General features: G+C 39.7%; 1 protein-coding gene across 1 annotated transcript in view; it reads right to left on the reverse strand.

Moving 5' to 3' along the window:
- Window positions 1–28: 28 nt before the first annotated feature.
- RTF1 (Rtf1, Paf1/RNA polymerase II complex component, homolog (S. cerevisiae)) overlaps window positions 29–22,923 on the reverse strand; it is a 48,048-nt gene continuing 25,153 nt past the window's right edge. The window contains exons 3-18 of the mRNA XM_008587594.1: window positions 22,489–22,636; window positions 20,175–20,379; window positions 14,990–15,104; window positions 14,214–14,325; window positions 8,500–8,635; window positions 7,841–8,018; window positions 6,619–6,701; window positions 5,295–5,382; window positions 5,089–5,196; window positions 4,320–4,397; window positions 3,370–3,491; window positions 3,122–3,179; window positions 2,615–2,692; window positions 1,719–1,814; window positions 557–668; window positions 29–302 (exon numbers count right to left, since the gene is read on the reverse strand). Of these exons, the coding sequence (XP_008585816.1) occupies window positions 196–302; window positions 557–668; window positions 1,719–1,814; window positions 2,615–2,692; window positions 3,122–3,179; window positions 3,370–3,491; window positions 4,320–4,397; window positions 5,089–5,196; window positions 5,295–5,382; window positions 6,619–6,701; window positions 7,841–8,018; window positions 8,500–8,635; window positions 14,214–14,325; window positions 14,990–15,104; window positions 20,175–20,379; window positions 22,489–22,636 (1,824 nt within the window). The 3' untranslated portion in view covers window positions 29–195. The remainder of the gene's footprint in view (window positions 303–556; window positions 669–1,718; window positions 1,815–2,614; window positions 2,693–3,121; window positions 3,180–3,369; window positions 3,492–4,319; window positions 4,398–5,088; window positions 5,197–5,294; window positions 5,383–6,618; window positions 6,702–7,840; window positions 8,019–8,499; window positions 8,636–14,213; window positions 14,326–14,989; window positions 15,105–20,174; window positions 20,380–22,488; window positions 22,637–22,923) is intronic.

Below are 22,923 nucleotides of genomic sequence, written 5' to 3' on the forward strand. Positions count from 1 at the left end.
GGGGGGTTGGTGGGAGATGGTGCAGACAAGGGAGATCTATACAGCAAATGGTTTATATTACAGATGACTGGCAGTTTAGAGTCTCTTCCCAGTTCTACTGCTGCTCTGGCCCAAAGAGGGCAAATCAAAGGAAAACAGGAAAGCTGGGACACTGTGATGGGGCATGCAGGGTCAGAAGCAGCAGGCTGGGTATGCTCAGATAAGCCCTCGTCGTTTTTTGTAGTCTTCCAAATTCAGAGATCTCCTTGGGGCCCCATCCTTGGCTGGCGGAGCCTTGGAGGTGATAGCCAAAGCCTTTGACTCTGTGGGAAAGAGGAGCAAATTGGCATCTGAAGTACCTACAAAGTCCTTTTAGTCTTGTGCTTCACTCCTTCAGGTACCCTTACTGACTACAGTTATCTTCCCTCTCAAAATATACCTGCAGCCTGTCTTATCCTGGCCTCTATAAATATTGATGAGCAGATATCCCCGTTTCTTCCGTAAAATCAGGCCTCCTTGCTGGCCAACAGGGCCGTGGATCCAATCTGGTCCTTGGCCATCTCCCGCCCTCATATACCTGAGCTGGGAACTTGCAAATCAATCTTCACATCAAAATCATGTACTTTGAACAGGTCTTCTGAGAGGTCACTGGCTGATTTAGAGTTCAAATCTTTATCCTTGCCCTGACCCTGCAATGAGAAGAGGAAAACAAATTATAAGAACAGAAGTACAAGTGGATTTCAAGAAGCAGTAGCCACTAATGGTAAAAGCTCCTGTTCAAGTTCATTAGGTTTTCCTACTAAGGCTGTATTCTGATTACTTCTCTCAAAGGGTGGACTGGAGAGGCTATGAACAAAGAGCATTCTCTTTTATAAACTAAAAGCAAAGAGGAGAGGGAAGGCTTATGTCTGTGGTAGGAGGGTAGAAAGGGTGGGCTTAAGAAAACAGGCCACGTTCTGACCCAAGATTTTAGGAATTCCTGGGACAGTTTAGGCTCCAGAGGAAAAAACCTGACTTAAGTAGAGAACTGCTTTTTTTTTTTTTTAAAGATGACCAGTAAGGGGATCTTAACCCTTGGCTTGGTGTTGTCAGCACCGCGCTCAGCCAGTGAGCGAACTGGCCATCCCTGTATAGGATCCGAACCCGTGGCCTAGGTGTTATCAGCACCGCACTCTCCCAAGTGAGCCACGGGCCAGCCCTGAGAACTACTTCTAAATGGGCAGTTTCTCTTAGTTTACTATTTTCGTTTTCAAAGAACTTTTACTTTTATAATCATCCGATCCTTACATGTTATCTGCTGCTCCTAAGTATCCTGTGAGGTAGGTAGGGCGTGTAGTATTATCCCCATTTTACATGTGAGAAAATGTGGTGCACAGGGCTAGAAGTCCTCTGTGCCTAAAGACACAGTCAATGCCCTACTTAAGTAATGGTGTTGGGGGCTGGCCAGTTAGCTTACTTGGCTGCAGAGTGGAGCTGATAACAACAAGGGCCAGGGTTTGATCCCTGTACCAGCCAGTTGCCCAAAAACAAAGACAAATGCTAATTAGTGGTGTTGGATTTAAAATTTAGGTTGTCTCATCAAAATTCAGCAGCTGTTCACTACATTTGTAAATAGTTAGGATGGAGAAAGGACTGCAAGTGGGACTCCATGTTCCTCCAGGTAGGAAAATCAAACCCAAACCAGGCAGGGGTGCTGGCGACAGCCTGGTTCAGAAGCCACAGGGTAGTACTGCACTTGCCTTGCTCATTTCCTTTGGAGCATCTGGTAACACTCCAGAACCATATTTCGCATTCAGCTGGGCCAAGATGGCAGCTTGAACAGCTGGATCTCTGGACTGAAAGAGAAAATAAGTTATTTTAGAGAATGTCCAACACTCACAGAATCCTACTGCCAGATTTTTTCCCACCTACCACTACTAACATCACAAGCAGCACAGTGGACCCAGCAGCAGCTGAGTGGGGTTTTCCTCAAGGCAGCAAAATAAGGTAATTAAAAACTTTAAAGCCAAGCCCAAGCCCAAACCTTAGCTTAGTGACACACTAAAGTCATACCTTGGCTTACTACACTTTATTTTATTGCACTTGGCAGATAATTTTGTTTTTTACAAATTGAAGGTTTGCAGCAATCCTATCTCCGAAGAAGTCTTATTGCCACCCTTTGTCCAACAGCATGTGCATTTTTTAGCAATAAATATTTAAAAATTAAAGCATACACATTGTTTTTTAGACTTAATGCTATTGCACACTTAATAGACTACAGTAAACATAGCTTTTATATGCACTGGGAAACCAAAAAATTTGTGTGACTTGGTTTATTGCGACATCTTTATTGTAGTGGTCTGGAACTGAACTCGCAATATCTCTGAGGCATGCTTGTACTAATGTCAGCTGTGCTATAAACTCATCCTGGTACAGGGAGTTACTCCTGAGATTTTTACAAATCCATGCCAGGTTTTCACTACCTATATGCCCTACAGCAAGATAAAAAAGGAAGTATCCAGACCCAGGAGCTTGAGGCAAGCAAATCCCAGCTAAGAAAACATTATTTTTAACTCGTTTATTAATTTCCTAATGGAATACACTCTATGTCCTAGAATCTAGGTCCTGACTAATAACGTCCTCTTTAGGAACTCACATTAGAAACGATGGTAGGTTTGCACTGCCGCCTGGTAAAGGGATCCATCTGTTGGTTTTTCATGTTGTGACTTTCAGCCTGAAACAGAGCATGCACTATAGAAATGTTTCTTCAGTCCCCTTCCTCTCATTCATCATAAGCTCACATATAAATAACAGTCTTTGTAAGGTTCTAAAAAATCAAAAGCTGTCTATAACCTTTTTCCCTTCAAGAACTCCAGAGCAGATACACAGAAAACAACCAAAACCCAGAAATTAATACAAATGAATACCCTGGAGTAGAATCTAAGGGTGGAGAGGGGTAAGACAGGGCAGAAGACTGCTTTTCATTGTAAATTAATAAATTATATGGTTATATGTATGCATATGGAGAGAGCATGTATATGCTAAATATACATGTTACTTCAATAATTTAAAAAATGAACTTGAGCAAGATGTAGAAAAGATTTCATATCATTTTATTAATTAAAATGTTTTTCAGTGATCTAGATAATATTGTCTTACTCACCACCAGGGCCTTCTCAGACTCCACAATGTTCCACTCCCGGTTCCGCTGGTTAATGTAACTGTGGAGTGAGTAAGAGGGATGAGTCAGTGGGCTGTGAAAGGACACAGGGAGCCAGTGAACCCTGACCCCAGAGATCTGTGGAGTCAGTGCAGCATAGCGTGTACAAGGCTATGGGCCTGCCTGATAATTTTGGCCAAGGTCTGTGGGCCAAGGATATTGGCCCAACCAAAACAGGGTCAGTAACACACCTGATAGCAGATATGTTCTTGGTCCGCTGGCGGTCCAGGGCCTCTGCCCGCTCCTCCAGCTCATTCAGCTGGTCTTGGATTTGTTTAGCCTTGTCCTGATCCCCCAGGTCCTCAGCCATGGCCTATACACAGAGAGATATGTGAGTTCTTAGCTGTAACTGGCTCTATATCAAGTATCCCCTTACTTCCATCATAGGCAAGATATCTCATGTGATGGACACATGACAGTAGAAATGAAAGAATACTGAAGAAATACTTTACAAATACAAGGTATAATTTATATTGCAGCAGTAACACCTTCCCATATAAGCTACCTGGCTCTGTGCCCCTAGTGGCAGTGATATGTAACATTAACCTTAGAACCCAGGCCCCACATGGCTAAACCACCATAACAAGGCTCACCCCATCCTGATGTGTCTGCACCATGCTCACCCAGTTTTTTTTTTTTTAAAGATGACCGGTAAGGGGATCTTAACCCTTGACTTGGTGTTGTCAGCACCACACTCACCCAGTGAGCCAACTGGCCATCCCTATATGGGATCCGAACCCATGGCCTTGGTGTTATCAGCACCACACTCTCCCGAGTGAGACACAGGCTGGCCCCCCATCCTGATGTGAAGAATGAAAAACTATCAACCACAGCTGGGCTGGACAATATCATTTGTCTGTTCAGACCCAGTACTGAATACTGCCCTGGGCACTATTTTATTACACATGAAAATAAGTAACTAGAAAGTAAGGAGAATGGAACAAATAAGATCAGTTTCAATTTATAGAAAGAAAAATGGCCAAGGAATGCTGCCCGGGTGCCAAGAACACAGTGTGTTGCTTATAGTTGGGACCAGAATTTTCTCTCAATCTTGCCACCACTAACTTGGCAGAGGATGAACATGTTTGACTTCCACATCTCTTCACAGAATGGGCAAAGAGGTGCAAATGCAAGTACACACCTTCTCCTTTAGCAGCTGAGTCTTCTTCATAGCATAGTTGGGTGGAGCTTTTCTGAACCTTTCTTTCTCTTTTACAATCTGTACCAGAGAGGAGATACCAGCAGTGAGGTATTCCTAAACTATTTTTGTAGACAGGCTAAGTGAGCCCATTTTGGAGGCAAGCAGCTAGTTAAAAGGGGGCTGCTCTTCCTATAGCAGTGTCATGCCCCAGGGAGAGAGCGAGTTCATTCCAAGGGATACTATGCTGCTTCCAGGGTCACGGAGATTCTTCTGGGACAGTCTGAAGGAACATGCACCAATAAACAGCAGCAGCCCAAGGGCCTGGTACTGTAAGGCTAGCCACTGTCCAAGAGAACAGAGATCAAAGAATTTTACCAAAATGTTTTGGAGAAAGAAAACTCTCGAAGGACCCAACACAGATCCCTGAACCCTGAATACACTTTATAGTCTATGTATTCTCATCTGCAGATGAGAATGTACAGAGGAAAGCTTAAACTATAAATAATAAGGTAGCAATACTAGTATTCCCTCATCTTCATGCATAGTTAAAAATGTCAAGATATAAGGAAAGAAAAGAAAATCATGATTTTTCTCTAAACACTGGTTCTTTTACTTTTTTTTTTTTTGACGGCTGGCTGGTGGCTGGTACAGGGATCAAACCCTGGACCTTGGTGTTATCAGCACCACACTTTACCAACTGAGCTAACTGGCCATCCCTAAACATTGGTTCGTGATGAGCCTCCAGGCTGTAGGGTACCAGGTTTCTTACCTCTTCAATGTCCTGATCATTGAATTTATAATTAAGAGCTTCTTTAATAGATAATTCCTTTTTATTGATTTCATCTAGAGTAGGCAACTGCATGCCAGCAGAGAACATCTGGACCAAAACATGATAAAGGATTATTAATAAGGGATTTTGGAAAGAGGCTCTCTTGGTGTTCACAAACAACCGCTAAGTAGTCTCTAGCCACTTACCGCTTCTTTCCACTTCATGAATTCACTTTCAGTGAATTCTTGGTTTGAGACAAACTCTAGGCGGAACACTCGTTGGTCATTGCCATGCCTACACAAAAGACAGACAGCATCTCCAAGAATGTGCACGTTGACTGCAGTTCCAGCAAAGCAGGCCTACTAGACAATGTACCACAGTGGTTCTCAATCCTGGCTACCCTTTAGAATCATCTATGAAGATTTATAAAAATTCCAATGCTAAAGCATTGGAATCAACTAGATCCAATCAATTTGGATCTACTGAATTACAATCTCTGGGAGTTAAAAACCAGGCACCAAAACTAAAAAACAAAACAAAAAACCCCTCCTAGGTTGTTTTAATGGGCAGCCAGGACTGAAAATCACAAAGGCAGTGCTGGAAACCAAATGGATGTGGCCAGTGCTTCAAAAGTCAATTTACAATAAAATCCATCATAGTCAGTTAGCATCAAGAATATGCAATACTATGTAGTTATTAGAATGAAAATCCAGCTATTCCTGAGAGGAAGAACTCTGTCTTTCTACTGACCACTGTGTCGGCAAAATTAAGTGACTCAGTGACATTTTCCTAGAGACTCTCTGCTTGTCACAGCCATTTCCTACCCCCAACTGGCTCTTTTTAAACAGACCAGGGGAGATGATGGGGTGGGGATGAGAGAGGGGAACGGAGAAACCATGGAGACCATATTAGGTCATGGGAAAGCCATGTCTATTATCTTCTACTTGCTGTGTGATCCTGGAAAACTACTTCTATTCCTTCCTATATGGAGTCTTTAGAATTCTCAGGCTCCAAGAGGGCAGAAATTTGTATATGTCTGCTTTGTTCTCTCCTTTATCCTGATGCCTAAAACAGTGGCATCATACTACTACTGGCACATAGTAGAAATTCAGTAAATATTTGCTGAGTGAATGATACTTTCATTTTGCTGAAGGAGGAAACTAAGTCCAGAAAGGTGACCTGACTTGTTAAAGATGAGGTTAGTTAAGTGAGCCACAACCAGAAGCAAACCTTTTGACCATGCTCATCAAGGAAATGTCTGCTGGGCTCTGGGAGGATGATCTCTCACAATCTGGCATTTTCCTTCTATATGTCCTATCACTTCATAACCCTGGTTCCTCCTATGGGAGAGAATGTCCTACTTCCCCTAAAGGCAAAGACAGAAAACAAGTCTCTCTCCAAGTGCATTGTGGGGACTGCATAAATAGTGCTCACTGCAACAAGAAACATCACACTGGGAGAGAATAACAGCTCAAATGGGAAGTGCCTGTTTGAAGTGGAAGCAGAAGCTGCCACAGAAGAGCTTCTTACCGTAGTTGTAGCCCTTTGTTTGTTCTGGTGCCACCCAGCTGGTAAACTTTGGCAGTTTCCACAACGCCTGTAATCTCAGCAACCTAAGAAGGACAAGAGACACCAGTCAGGAGTAGACTCATTCAGAGCTTTCCACACTTTTCTTTTGGCTCTATCTACCTGAACACAAACAAGTGACCCTGTGCCAAGAGGAACCCACAGCTGCCAGGTGTTCTGAGCATCTTTCTCAGATTTAGAATTCACATACAGGGAGCCTTGTGCCCAGTATAAGCACACGCCAGAAAAGGAAGTTAGCCTGGTGTGGCCCATTAGAAGCTTTCCACCCAACTAATTCTACTTTACTAGGGGATGTACTTGGGATTTCAGAGGTCAATTTTTATTAACCAAATGTGAAGGCCACAGAGGTCAGTTTCTGTTGCCAAGCTTTCCAGGACACGGCATGACTGCTGGTCCTTACACAAGGAGATAAATACACGTTAAAACCAGACAACCCAGAACAGAACAAACAAAAACAAAACACACAACAGAAAAATCAAATAGCTATATATATTCCAGCCATTGAGACCACAGAAGAAGTAGTGCTGGAACCCACATAATAATTTGTATTAGGCTGACGTTTTTTTTTTTTTAACCTCAATGCAATTCCCTGGTCTAGAAGTCACTTGGTATGTAACATGGACATTTTTCATTGATTTTTTTTTTTTCCTTTTTGTCTTTTTTTTTTCATGACCGGTAACGGGATTGCAACCCTCTGTGTCGCGCCCACACTGCGCTCAGCCAGTGAGCGGACCGGTCTCTATATGGGATCCGAACCCTCGGCAGGAGCGCCGCCACGCTCCCAAGCGCCACACTCAACCGAGTGCGCCACCGGGCCGGCCCATTGATTTATTTTTTAAATAATAAATTTTTTGTTGAGAGTTATGTAACTCCCAACAAATACTTCAGAAATGTCTCCCTTCTTCCTTTTATGCTGAAAGAGGATAGAGAAAATTATCCTAAATCCAAACCTGCCAGTCCCTTGGGCTCTAAGTACTCTTCCTGGCAGCAGGTCATGAATGAGGTCAGCTCAGATAGACACTGTTGTATGGGCATATCATTTGGAGTCTACTTCCCAGTCAAAAGGTGGCAGAAGAATGACATATTTGTTCAGTAGCTCCTAACCCCTAGTCGAGAATCATTATACTGAAAACGTGGAAAATTGTCCAAGGAAAGAAATACCAACCCGGTAAACTGGTTTGCTGTTGTGGTTTCCAATGCCAATCCGTACAAAACATCCTGTGACAGTTTTAGCAAAGAAGGGCATGTGACACCAACGTTCTAGCTTATGCCGTGATAATCGAACTCGATTCAATTCTTCAGGTAAGGAGACTGGTTGTGATTTTGGAGGGATCTCTTCTTTCCTGTGAGGGACAACGGGGCACTGGGAAAAGTGTTCATCATATAAACGGTACAAGACATATAAATACCAACTTCTCAAAATGTACCTCAACCAAAGCACATGTGATTAACTTAAGAGAAACAAATAAAGCACTAGGAAAGAGCTGTAATAGAATCCTGTTCCTAGCCAGTAGTATGAACTGTCTTGAACGAGGCTGCCACTCTAGATAACATATCACAGTAAGAACAGTAACGACAGCTCCGGGCCAATCTGAGAGTGATGGGAAGTCAGTTCCTACCTGCTAGGCCCCAGTGAAATGTCCAGGGGTGCAGGCTAGGAGCCAGAAGCCAAAGAAATGAATGGGCTGATGTGCTGGGGAATTTAGTTCAGCAATTCAGGGTACTGAACCAAACCAGAGTTCATGGCTCAAACAGGGCAATTTTGGAAACTTCAGAAAAGAACCCATCCATCCTGCCTACTAGACCAAAATGAACACAGCTTACTCCTCTTCTTCATCAGATGATGATGTTCGGGATGAACGGTCTGACTTTTCACTGGACTTGTCATCCTCTTCCTCCTCCTCATCGTCAGAGTAGACTTCACTGGTTTTTAATGGCTGTTTTTTGGCAAGGAGCTCAGCTAGAAAGAAAGGGGAAATGATTACCTAGGTTTTCTCAACAAGAAACTGAAACATCTTTCATCCTTGAAAAAGAACTGGAACATGAAAGACTCAAATAGACACGACTATCTTTGCTAGATGGGGTTGTGATAACTTAGGCTATATACAGAAATGAGTTAAACCAGAGTTAAAATCATTCAGGCACCAAACATCAGACCCCAATAGACAAAAAATGGGATGAAAGATTGTTACTAAGTAGGCAGAAAGGGTCACCAGCTTTTATTGCACACAAGACACTTGAAGGTGGGCAGGAATGAGAGGGAAAAACTCACGATGTGTTCAGAAAGTTTTTGAGGAAAACCTTGTTTTGAATTTGCAGTACTACATGTAATAACAGAAGAATGAAAACAACCAAATGTCAGGGGCCGGCCCGTGGCTCACTCGGGAGAGTGCGGTGCTGATAACACCAAGGCCACGGGTTCGGATCCCTATATAGGAATGGCTGGTTAGCTCACTTGGTTGAGTGTGGTGCTGACACCACCAAGTCAAGGATTAAGATCCCCTTGCCAGTCATTCTTTAAAAAAAAAAAAAAAAAGAAAAAGAAAAGAAAACAACCAAATGTCCACAAACAGGGGAGTAGCTGAATTACCTGTGATACGTCTACCCAGTGGACTGATATGCAGATGTAAAAAAGGAATGAGACAGAACACTACAACCTGAGTCAGAAAATGTTTTAAAGAGCCAGATGGTAAATAATTTAGGTTTGTGTTTTCTCTTCTCAAGCCATCTACCATGTGACACCCTGCACCGCTGTAAAGAGTCACCACCCACAAACAGGGCCCTCACCAAATGTGTTTCCTGGACTTTGCACTTCCTAGCCTCTAAAACTGTAACTAATAAATACTGTTTCTTTATTAAAAAAAATAGGTTTGTTATTCCTATGGTCACTGTTCCAACTGCTCAAATTTATTGTTGTAGTTACTGAAAGCAGCCTTAGACAATATGTAAACAAATGGGTGTTGTTGTATTCAGTGAAATTCTATTTTCAAAAACAGTTTGCTGATAGCTGCTCTACATAAAACACTAAGGAGTGGGGCCGGCCCGGTGGCGCACTGGATAGTGCGCCGCTTGGGAAGCGCGGCGGCGCTCCCGTCCGAGGGTACGGATCCCATATACAGACCGGTTCCCGCTCACTGGCTGAGCGAGGCGCGGGAGCAACACCGAGGCTTGCGATCCCGTTGCCGGTCCCCGGTCCGGTACGGGGGCAACACTGAGGGTTGCGATCCGTTGCCGGACACGGAAAAAAGACAAAAAGACAAAAAAAAAAAAAACCACTAAGGAGTGATCTCCAGGATATACTGTTAAGTGAAAGATGCAAGGTAGAGAAAAGTGTGTATAGCATGCTACCATTAATCTAAAACAGGAGGTGACTACGTGTTCTTATGTTTATTTTTGTTGTTGTTGTTTTGTTGTTTGTTTTTGGTGGCTGGCTGGTAAGGGGATCTGAACCCTTGATCTCTGTGTGCCCTAATGTTTAAAGAAAAAAAGAGAAGGATATAAAAGTGTTTTCTGGACATCCGCCAAAAACAACAACAACAACAACAAAAAGTTTTAAGTGATTGACTGTTATGGGAGGGGACAAGGTATGAAATAAAAAGATATGGAAGCTAAATTTCTTTGAATATACCTTGTTTTAGTAGATTTGACTTTGGAATCATGTATTTTATATAATCATAAAACAATAATAATAAAAAGTCATCTCTAAATATTAAAAGCCAAATGAAACGAAGTATTCATCTGATGACATAACCACACAGAAAGGAACTATAAGAAGTAACTTTAAAAATAGTCTTTTTTGGGCCAAGCCCATGGCGCACTCGGGAGGGTGCGGCGCTGGGAGCACGGCAGCATTCCCGCCACAGGTTCGGATCCTGTATAGGGATGACCAGTGTGCTCACAGCGCTCACTGGCTGAGCACGGTGCGGCGGGTCTCAAAAAGGACAAAAAAAAAAAATAGTCTTTTTTTTTTTGGTGGCTGGCTGGCTTGGGGTTCCAGAAAAAAACAGTCATTTTGAAAGACAGACATATCCAATGGGAGAGAACAGAGAGCCCAGAAATAAACCCTTGCATATATGGCCAAATAATTTTTGACAAAGGTGCCAAGAACATTCAATGGGCAAAGGACAGTCCTCAACAAATGGTGCTGGGAAAACTGGATATCCATATGCAAAAAAAAAAGAAGTTGGACCCTTACCTTACACTATATACAAAAACTAAATCAAAATGGATCAAAGACCTAAATATAATAGCTAAACTATAAAATTCTTAGAAGATGTAATCACAGGGGAAACTTTCGTGACACTGGATTCGGCAACGATTTCTTGGATATAACACCAAAAGCACAGGACGCAACAAAAATAGATAAATTATACTTCCTTAATTAAAACTTTTTTTTTTTTTTAAAGATGGCCGGTAAGGGGATCTTAACCCTTGACTTGGTGTTGTCAGCACCACACTTTCTCAAGTGAGTGAACCGGCCATCCCTATATAGGGATCTGAACCTGTGGCCTTGGTGTTCTCAGCACCACACTCTCCCGAGTGAGCCACGGGCCGGCCCTCTTAATTAAAAACTTTTATTCATCAAAAGACACTAACGATAAAGTGAAAAGGTAACCCATGGAATAAAAAAATATTTGCAAATTATATATCTGATAAGAGATTAATATCCAGAAAAAAGAACTTCTGCAACACAACAACAGCAACAAAACCCAAACAATTTAACTGAAAAATGGACAAAGAACTTGAATGGCTGGCCAGTTAGCTCAGCTGGTTAGATTGCAGCCTTATAACACCAAGGTTGCAGGTTCAGATCCCCTTACCAGCCAGCCGCAAAAAAAAAAAAAAAAATAAAAAGAGACCTTGAACTCACATTTCTCCAAGAAGATATACAAATGACTAACAAACACATGAAAAGATGCTCAACATCACTAATCATTAGGAAAATATAAATTGAAACCATAAGATGCCACTTCACACCCACTAGGATTCCCATCATCAATAAGACATAATAACAAGTGTTGGTGAGGATGTGGAGAAACCTTCATATATTGTTGTTAGCAATGCAAAATGGTGAAGCTGCCTTGGAAAACAGCCTGGCAGTTCCTCAAAAGGTCATTATCATATCACCCAATAATTCCACTCCTAGGTATACACCCAAGATAAATGAAAACATATGTCCATATAAAAACTTGTGCACAAATAAAAAACCAAAATAAATAAAAAGTAAAAAAAAAATTGAACAAAAATACCCCCAAAAACTTGTGCACAAATGTTCGTAGTATATTATTCATAATAGCCAGAAAGTGGAAACAACCCAAATATCCATCAAGAGGTAAATGGATAAACAAAATGTGTATATCCATACAATGGAATATTATTCAGTCATAAAAAGGGAAAAATATTGATATCATACTATAATATATGGATGAACCTTGAAAACATTATGCTAGGTAAAAGAAGCTAGGCACAAAAGACCACATATTTTATGATTCCATTTACATGAAATGTCCAGGACAGGCAAATCTATAGAGACAGAAAGAAGATTGGTGGTTGCCTAGGGCTGGGGGATGACAGGTTGGAGTTTCTTTTTGGGGTAATGAAATATTCTAAAATTCACTGAATTTTGAGTTTTACTGCATAGCTCTGTGAATATACTAAAAGCCACTGCCTTGTACACTTTATATAAGTAAACAGTATTGCATATGAGCTATATCTCAATAAAGTTATTATAAAAAACAAAAATCTCTAGCATTCTAGTTTGAAATGGAATTCTCAGAATAAGGTTTATGATAAATTTTATCCTTAAAAAAAACTTTTTTAGCTGTGTACACTGAAAAGGCTTAGAAATAATAGCATGAGCACTCCTTGTGTCTCGACTGCGGTCTCTAAATACAATTTGTCGTGAAAAAGAAACCAGGGCTCCATAGAGAAATGGCTAACTCCAAATCTAGAAAGCAAGGAAATTATTAAAGACTACCAGGGTCTTGTGTCAAAAGGACTCGGCTAAATCTGGTAGACAATTTGAGTATCAATAATAACTGCAATGGATTAAAACACATAAAGTATTGTTAGGATACATAAAGAACATTCAAAATAAAGAAATCTCAATGGTTATCTCCGGAAGTTGCTGAGGAACTCTCATTCTTTTGAAAACTGATAAATAAAAAGAAAATGAATCAAGTATTTATTCCACCTTTCCTATTAAAAATATACCTGGGGGGCGGGTAACTAAATAGCTTGTGAGAAGTTTCTCTTTATGTAAACAGACTAGATAATAAACGAAGAAAGAGTGATAGATTAGAATATCACCATTTTGCAACTCCTAATGAATTAAATGATGTAAATAATGACCATCACTGGCTACTAGGATAGAACACATGACTATTTCCAATTCTTCAACTCTCTCTGTACCCATGCTCCTTGCCACATGACTTGCTAGTTTCTCCCAGTCCCATAGTTATACTTCCACAGTGACACTTCTCATAGTGACAATTCCAAGTCTAGGTCTTAAGAGACATTGTGTGTTTCTGCTTGCCCCTTTTATACTTCTGCTATCACCACGATAAGAATGTGTCCTGTGAATTCTGGTCCAAGGAGGAAGTGAGACAGGTAGAATAGACCTAGCCCCAACCTGCAGCCTGGAGACAATAAACCCATACTTCCAGGCAACCCCCTGCTGAACTGCAGGTGCATGAGCAGGAAGGGTGGGGGGAGTTTGCTACCTCACATTATTGTGGTAAAGGCTAATTGACAGAGCTGGTAACTTCACAAAATAAGAAACAATCAGATAGTATGTGTCTCCTGATGGAAATACATACCACTACCTAAAAATACTCCTTTCCAAAAACCAAAAAAAACCCAGAACAAACCCAAATCTGATCAATTCTCTAGGTCTAACTATCAAATTACAGGAAATTCAAGGGACTAGAGGAACACATTCAACAACACCAATGGGATGCACTTAACATCTGTGAGAAACCACAAGACAAATGACCTAGTTTCTTCAGCAAATAGGCTGCAAGAGGAGGAAAAGGAGATGAGGAGAAAAACCTATAGATTAAGTGACTTAAAGGACATAGTAACAAATCACAATGTATGGACTTTTATTTAAGATCCTGATTCAGGAGCTCCAGTGGCGCAATCGGTTAGTGTGCAGTACTTATAAGATCCTGATTCAAATGATCAAATTATTATTTTTTAAATTATAAAACAAATAGAGAAATTTGAACCCTGACTAGATATTTGATAATATTAATGGATTCATTGTTACTATTTTTTAGGTGTGAGAATAGTATTGTAGATAGGTTTACAAAAAGAGTCCTTATCTTTTAGAGACACGTATTGAAATAATATGGTTGAAATATAATGAAATAGAGATGATATGGTTCATGGAGGTTCATTATACTCCTCTCTGTATATGTTTGGAATTTTCCATAATAAAGAGCTAAAAAAAAAAAAGGGAAAAATAAAAATGAGCACTAGGAAGTGAAATCATACGATCAAAGACACAAAGTAGCCATTACGTTTTCCCAACTTACCTGTTCTGTTCTTCCGTTTTTCTCGCTCTGCTTTCAGCTCCTCCATGGCTTGAGATTTCTTATCTAGTTTCTCATCCCGTTTGGAACGCCGTTCCTTGTTGTGGGATGTTACCTGGAAAGGGAAGGATATGTAGGGTGGCTCTTTTTACCAACAGCTGATGAGATTCTCTATACCCAACGATACATTCAGTCCTCCAATGTGAATCTATATAGGCTGCAGAAACTTAAAATTTGCATAAGGAGAGAGCATCCTCTTGTGGACAAAGAGGATACAGCAGTGTGAAGTCAGCCCATCTTACCTGCCTGATAAACAGCAAATTTAAGAAATTATCCAAAAAACTCTTTCTGGAAGAACATCCTAGATCATAGCTAATATTTGTTGATATTGTCAATAAAGCTTTTCATAATGAATGCAGAGATAACTAATTTGCTCAGCTATATTTATACCAAGTCTAGGATGACATACACCTGAGTAAACATCATAACATATCTGGCTACCTCGGACAAGATGTTTACCAACTTTCAATTAAGGGACACTCACACGCTAGTGGGCTGCTTTTTAAATGCAGATTTGAGTGAAGTCCTAAGGAGTTAAACAGTGTAGCTAATGGTGAAATGATAAGATATGTCCAAAGATTAATGAAACCTACAGGAAGCAGACTGTATGTAATAGTCTCACACTAACCTAGACTGATTAATATAAACCCACCATTTTACATAAACAGAAACAAACACCCACGTACACTCAAAACAGAGAGGACCATTGAATTTCCTACCTGAGATTCTTGAATCTGTGTCAGTTTTTTCTTTTCTTGCTCCTCTTCTTGCTTTTTCTTTTTTTCTTTCTTTTCTTTCTTTTTGGCTGTTTTTAGTTTTTTCTTGATTTCAAATCTGATTAAAAGATATTTGTTTGGTTTTTAAGTAGCAATGAAATATATGTAAAGACTGATTTCTATTAGATAGGAGAAAGGAGTAGGGCCAGCCCGTGGCTCACTCGGGAGAGTGCGGTGCTGATAGCGCCGAAGCCACGGGTTCGGATCCTATATAGGGATGGCCGGCTCGCTCACTGGTTGAGCGTGGTGCTGACAACACCAAGCCAAGGGTTGAGATCCCCTTACCGGTCATCTTTAAAAAAAAAAAAAAAAAGGAACCCAAGTTTAAATACAAAATTAATTTATATTTCATATACATCTTATACACACAGACTGAAGGTAATTTTTTACAATATTCTTAATTATTTTGTGCATGAAACAAAGTTTGTGTACATCGAACAATTGGAAAGCAAAGGTGTCACTATCTCAACCACCCACGTGGACAATCTGTGGTTGTGTGGCATCACCATCATTCCTGACTCTGAATTTACTGAATTTATATGCTACCAATAAGTAATCATTTTCTAATACCTATTCACACATAAATACTTGACAGTAAAAAATATGACATACCATTAACACAGTGAAAAAAATGTGTTCAGGGTAACTAAGCACCACAGTAGTATCACCAGAATACCTGTATCAGGTGTTAAACAAGAGCAGCAAAACAATGGCAGGCTTTCATTGTGTTTTGATTAAAAGGTTACCATACACTGTATTTTATTTATTTATTTTTGGCAGCTGGCTGGTACAGGAACCGAACCCTGGACCTTGGTGTTATCAGCATCATACTCTAACCAACTGAGCTAACCAGCCAACCCTTGTATTGTATTGTATTTTTTAAGTGAGAAGAAACATCAGAAGCAGTTGAAAAATAAACAAAACAAAACAAAACAAAAAATGAAGCAGCTGAGGTACCAGGAAATGGGTTCTGTAGGGATGAAGAAGCATTCTGCTGAATGACTTTTTTAAACGTTTCCTCCAGAGTCATATGCCTCATTAACAATGGTTTTTGTTTTAGAAGTCTCTCTTTGATTCTATAAACTGGCATGATTTCTTGTTCAGTTATGAATGCATGCTGCTCTAATTCCATCACACATTCACATTTTCACCACGTTGTCTATTGGTACTTTCTCTGCAGTGTTAACATCATCTTTATCATCACTTTGTCACTTTTACAGGTTGAGTATCCTTTATCCGAAATGCTTGCAATCAGAGGTGTGGAATTTTTCACTTGTGGCATCAAGTCAGTGCTCAAAAAGTTTCAGATTTTGGAGCATTTTGGATTTCGGATTAAGGATGCTCAATCTGTATTGAAAAAGAAGAAAGATCTAAAATTAATTACCTAATTCTACCATAAGACAGTAGAAAAAGAAGAGCAAACTAAACATAAAGCAAGCAGAATTAAAGAATTAATAAAGATCAAAGTTGAAATTAATAAAAGAGACTACAAAAACAATAAAGATAATCAATGAAAACAGAAGTTGGTTCTTTGAAAACATCAACAAAATTGACAAACCTTTAGCTAGATTACCAAGAAAAAAAGAGAGAACATTCAAATTAATAAAATCAGGTATGAAAGAGGGGACATTACTATCAACCTTACAGAAATGAAATAGATCTTAAGGGAACACTATGAACAACTGTATGGCAACAAATTAGGTAATTTATATGGAATGGGAAAATTCCTAGAAGGCCAGAACCACCAAAATTGACTCAAGAAGAAAAAGAAAATCTGAATAGACCTATAACAAGTAAAAAGACTGAATCAGTATTTAAAAACTTCCCACAAACAAAAGCTCAGGCCCAGATGGCTTCACTGAAAAATTCTACCAAACATTCAAAAGAATGTTTTTATTTAAAGAATACTAATTCTTCACAAACTCTTCCAAAAAGGAGAAGAGGATGAAACACTTCTCAACTTATTCTAGGAGGCCCATATTACCCTGATACCAAAACAAGACAAGGACAAAACAGGAACATAAAAGAATATTAAACACCATGAACACGTGGGATTTATCCCAGAAACACAAAAACCAGGAAACATTGCTGAAGGAAATTAAGGAAGACTTAAGTAAGTGGAGAGAGACCCATATTTATGGATTGGAAGACAATATTAAGATGGCAATACTCCCAATTTTTTTTTTTTTTTTTTTTTTAAAAGATGACCAGTAAGGCGTTCTTAACCCTTGACTTGGTCTTGTCAGCACCACGCTCTCCCAAGTGAGCTAACTGGCCATCCCTATATAGGGATCCGAACCTGTGGCCTTGGTGTTATCAGCACCACACTCTCCCAAGTAAGCCACGGGCCGGCTCTTAATACTCCCAAATTTGATCTACAGATTCAACACAATTCCTATCAAAATCCCAACTGCTGCTGCTGCTTTTTTTTTTTCCCAGAAATTGACAAGCTGACCCTGAACTTCATTTAGGAATGCAAAGGGCCCCATATAGCCAAACAATTTTGAAAAAGAACAAAGTTGGAGGACTCATACTTCACAATTTCAAAACCAACTACATAACCACAATAATCGAAACAGCATAGGGCTTGCTGGTTAGCTCACTTGGTAGAGTGTGGTGCTAATACCACCAAGGACAAGGGTTTGGACCCCTTTACTGCCCAGCTGCCAAAAAAAAAAAAAAGAAAAAAAAGAAACAAAACAGTAATGGTAATGGCATAAGGATAGATATATGGATCAATGGAATGGAACTGAGAGCATACAAATAAACCCATGACTATGGCCAACTCATTTTTGACAAAGGTGCCAAGAGTATTCAATGGGGAAAGAATAGTCTCCTCAACAAGTAGTGCTGGGACAACTGGATATCTACATGCAAAAGAACAAAGTTAACCCCTAGCTTGTACGACATACAAAAATCATCTCAAAATGGATTAATAATCTAAATATGAGCTAAAACTATAAAGCTCTTAGAAGAAAACACAGAGGTAAATCTTCATGACCTTGGATTTGGCAATAGATTCTTAGATATGACACCAAAATCATGAGCAAGAAAAGAAAAAAATACATTGTACTTCATCAAAATTTAAAACTTTTGCATTAAATAACACCATCAAGAGAGTGAAAAGACAACCTATGGAATGGGAGAAAATATTTGCAAATCACGTATCTGATAAAGGTCTAGTATCCACAATATATAAAGAATTCTTACAACTCAAAACCAAAAAGATAATCCAGTTAAAAAATAGGCAAAGGACTTGAATAGAAATTTCTCCAAAGATATATAAATGGCTAACAAGCACATAAAGAGATACTCAGCATCATTAGTCAGCAGAAAAATGCAAATCAAAATCAGTGAGAAACCAGTTCACACCCACCAGGATAGCTACTATCAAAAAAAAAGGGAAAATGACAAGAGTTAGCAAGGATGTGGAGAAACTGGAATCTTCATCATTGCTGGTGGGAATGTAAAATAAAATATTGCAGGTGCTGTGGAAAACAAATTATATATCTGATAAGAGATTAATATCCAGAACAAAGAACTTCTGCAACACAACAACAGTACCAAATCCAAACAATTTAACTGAAAAATGGATAAAAGCTGAAAATAGGTGCTCAAATACTTGTATATAAATATTCACAGTAGCACTATTCATGATATCAAAAAAGTGGAAACAATCCAAATGTCAATCATTAGATAAATTGATAAAGTGTGGTATCTAAATATAATGGATTATTCAAGCCACAAAAAACAGTGAAGTACAGATATATGCTACATGGATAAACCTCAACAACATATTAGCTCAGCTGGTTAGAGCACAGTGTTAAAACACCAAGGTCAAGGGTTCAGATCCCCATACCAGCCAACTGCAAAAAACAAAAAACAAACAAAATACCAAAAGCCACCTCAAAAACACGGTAAGTGAAAAAAGCCAAGTCACGAAAGACTATACATTATATGATTCCATTTATATAAAATATCCAGAATAGGCAAATCTACAGAAACAAAAAAAGTAGATTAGTAGTTGCCTAGGGCTGGAAGGCTTGAGGGGAAATAGAAGAGTGGCTGCCAGTGAATTACAGGGTTTCTTTCTGAGGTGGTGAAAATGTTCTGAATTAACTGTGGTGATGGCTGTACAACTTTGTGAAAATATAAATAAAGCATACATCGAATTGTACACTTTAAGTGGGTTATTTGAAATAAAGTTATTATTATTATTATTTTTTCCCTTTTTGTCTTTTTTCATGACCGGTAACGGGATCGCAACCCTCAGTGCCGCGCCTGTACCGCGACCGGCAACGGGATCGCAACCCTCGGTGTCGCGCCCGCACCACGCTCAACCAGCGAGCGGACCGGTCTCTATATGGGATCCGAACCCTTGGCAGGAGCGCCACCGCACTCTACCGAGTGCGCTACCGGGCCAGCCCAAAATAAAGTTATTTTTTAAAGTTGATAATAGCTTATATATCTACAAACTGTTCTTATGTGTATTATGTCACTCAAGACTAACAACAATCCCCAGGAGGGAGCTGAGGCAGAAAGAGGGTATCACTTACTGTGATTTAATTCAGATCACTGGCCAGTGAGTCTGAATTGAACCTAGACCTTCTGACTGAAAAAGTCAGTGCTCTTTCCACAACCAGGCTAGCTGCCTGCCCTTATGAAGACTCTAACAATTGAAAATAACATCTCGCTACTGGTGTTGCAGGCTATAGGATGGGATGCTAATGTGTGGTGCATACATAAACAGACTGTTATGAAGATTAAATCAGATTCACATAAAGACCTTTACTAAGTGAATTTCTGAGTTACTATAGTGCACTGCCCTGAGGCTAAACAAATGCACTACAAAATATTAATTTTCTATGTATGGCTCTGAACTCTCCTTCCTTCCTCCTTCCTTCCTCCTTCCTTCCTCCTTCCTTCCTTCCTTCCTTCCTCCCTCCCTCCCTCCTTCCTTCCTTCCTTCCTTCCTTCCTTCCCTCCTCCCTCCCTCCCTTCCTCCCTCCCTTCCTCCCTCCCTTCCCATTTCCAAATGTCAGTCTCCATATATAGGTCACATGTGAAGGAAAGGGGAAGTACAAAAGACAAGAAATAAATAGAAAAGGCAGGGTAGCTACAACCTTACCTTCTTTTCAACACCTCTCTCTTCTCTATGCGGTTGAACAGTTCTTGCTCTCTTTCTTTCTCTGTCATCTGTTCCAGACGTGCCCTGTCTTCCTCATCTCCCATGAGGTCCTCTCCATAGCCATCATGGAACTCTTCATCTTCTGAGGAAGAGTCTGAATCTGAACTGGAAGAGGAGCTGTTGCTGTCAGAATCTGACACTTCACCTGCAACAAAGGCCCAAACACAAGATTACACTATGCTACAGAAGACCAAGGCCACAGGTGACCCCACAGTGTTGATAATCATCACCCCTTGGCTCTCCCAGGTAAAGTGCTACATGGCCATCTCAATTCTCTTGGCATGAGCCCTTGGTCTGCCTTTGGTAAATGCAAACCCAAGTTAGAGAAATTTAGACTGGAATAAGAAACCACCCTATTTTTAATTCAACTTTTTTTGTTTTGGGGGAAAAAAAGCATATCCACAGAATAAAAGTTGCAAGAATAGTTTGACTTCCATACTTCCTTTAGTCAAATTCACCCAGTTAACATTGCCAACTTACTTTCTCTTTCTGTCTACATATAGAAAATAATGTATATATTTTTTATTTTCAAGTTCACAGCTATTAAGAGAATAAAATATACATTTTTATTATTTATGTTATCAAACTGAAAGTTGCAGAGATCATGACTCTTCACACATAAATATTTCTCCCAAAGAGAGCAGTCTCTTACTTAACCAAATCTACAATTATCAAATTAAGGAAATTTAACATTGATGCCATACCATTATCTAATATATGGTCCATATTCAAATTTCATCAATTGTTCCAATACTGTCCTTTATAGCCACTTTTCATCCAAAGTAGGATCCAATCTAGGATTACATGTTGCATTTGGTTGTCATGTCTCTGTAGTATCCTTTAATCTGGATCAGCCTTTCTTTGTCATGCTATTTGAATTTTTGAAGATATAAGCCCATAAAATTGTCTGATAGAGTTTTGTGAGGTAGTGATGAAAATACTCTCTATCTGAACAGCAGAAACCACATGTGGCTACTGATAAATTGAAATGTGGCTAGTACAACTGAAGAACTAAATTTTAAATATTAATTTTTAGTTAATTTAAGTTTAAACAGCAACAATTATCCCAATTTGGTTTGGTTTTTTTGTCAAGAACTAATTCAGGTTAAGCAATTTTGGCAAGAACACTTACCTCACAAGTGATGATGTCCTTTTCAGTGTATTATATCAAAAACACCTGACATCTGTTTGTCCCATTACTAGTGATATTAATCTGAATTACTTGGTGAAGGTGGAACCTCCCAGATGTTTCGTTTGTAATGGCACCCCGTTTCCCCTTTGTAGTTAGTATGTATAAAGGGATACTTTGAGAGTTCTCCAACAAACTCTCACCCAGTGGTTTTAACAATCACTGATAACTCTTCAGTAAATCAATTAGTACTATAATAATTGAAAATGGTGATTTGATTTTCTAACCCTATAAGCTATTCTACATTTATTTGTTGGCATTTCAAAAACCAGTGTTTTAACGAATCATTAAGTTGACTAGTGAATTCCTAGTAACACTGGATCTTGATAGGACAAAGTGTGGCATGGAAAAAAGACAGTATATATTACTAACGAGTATTAAATTAAATCAGCAATTTTATTTATTTATTTAGTTAGTTTTTGGTGGCTGGCCTGTAAGGGGATCCAAACACCTTGACCTTGGTGTTATCAGCACCATGCTTTAACCAAGTTAGCTAACCGGCCAGCCCTAAATCAGCAATTTAACAAAAACTGTGCTTGACTCAATTCAAGGTAACAATCACAGGCATGTGCTTAAAACCAGGTTGGGTCAATTCTATACAAGCCAGTTTGTAAGTAAAAATTATTTTTTAAAGAAAATTTAAAGTTTATCATTCTAATCCTGGAATTAGTTCACTTTTCAAACTATTGTTAACAAAAATTCTGGAACTGGCTTCAAACAAAAGTACATTTTCTACAGTTTTGTAACTGGTTCAAGGATTTCCCTCCTCTGTCATAATTTGCATAACCAAGAAAAAGGGTGAAGGTGGCACTCACAGTAAAGTGAGTTGAGACTCCTCACAGGTTCCATGGATGGGTTTCTGTGGTCTCACCAACCCTCTAGAATTGCATGCATTTTTCTTGCTTCATTCGGATTCTCAAAGGGTCCATAACCATTGGAAAAGTTAAGGACCACTGCTCTCTAGGCAGAGGTTATGCTGTAACACAGGCACCTTTCCTCCCCACTTCTGCATCTCCAAGCTGACAAGACTGGGAGTCCACCCCCAGGTCTGGGCTTTTGGCTCACCTTCCTCAGGAGCTGAACTCTCAGCGGAACTGTCTTTGTCTGAACTGCCTGAGGAGGCAGTTTTGTTGGCCTGTTTCTTCATGGTTCCTTTCTTCTCTGTTTTTCTGGCTTTTCCTTTCTTCTTATTTTTATTGCTCCCAAATGTCCACTACAAGGAGAACACAAAACAGAAAACTGAAATAGGAATAGGGACTTTACTGGGCAAACCTGGAATATTCAAGTTAAAAGTCTCTGATATTTATCAAAATGATTACAGGAATCTCTATTGCTTTGAACCCAATACAGATATTCTTTTTTTTTTTTTTTTTTCCTTTTTTTGTCTTTTTTCGTGACTGGCAACGGATCGCAACCCTCAGTGTCACGCCCGTACCGGACCGGGACCAGCAACGGGATCGCAACCCTCGGTGTTGCGCCCGCACCTTGCTCAGCCAGTAA

The sequence above is a fragment of the Galeopterus variegatus genome, unplaced genomic scaffold (genome assembly GCF_000696425.1).
Source record: "Galeopterus variegatus unplaced genomic scaffold, G_variegatus-3.0.2 Scaffold119, whole genome shotgun sequence".
NCBI lineage: Eukaryota > Metazoa > Chordata > Mammalia > Dermoptera > Cynocephalidae > Galeopterus > Galeopterus variegatus.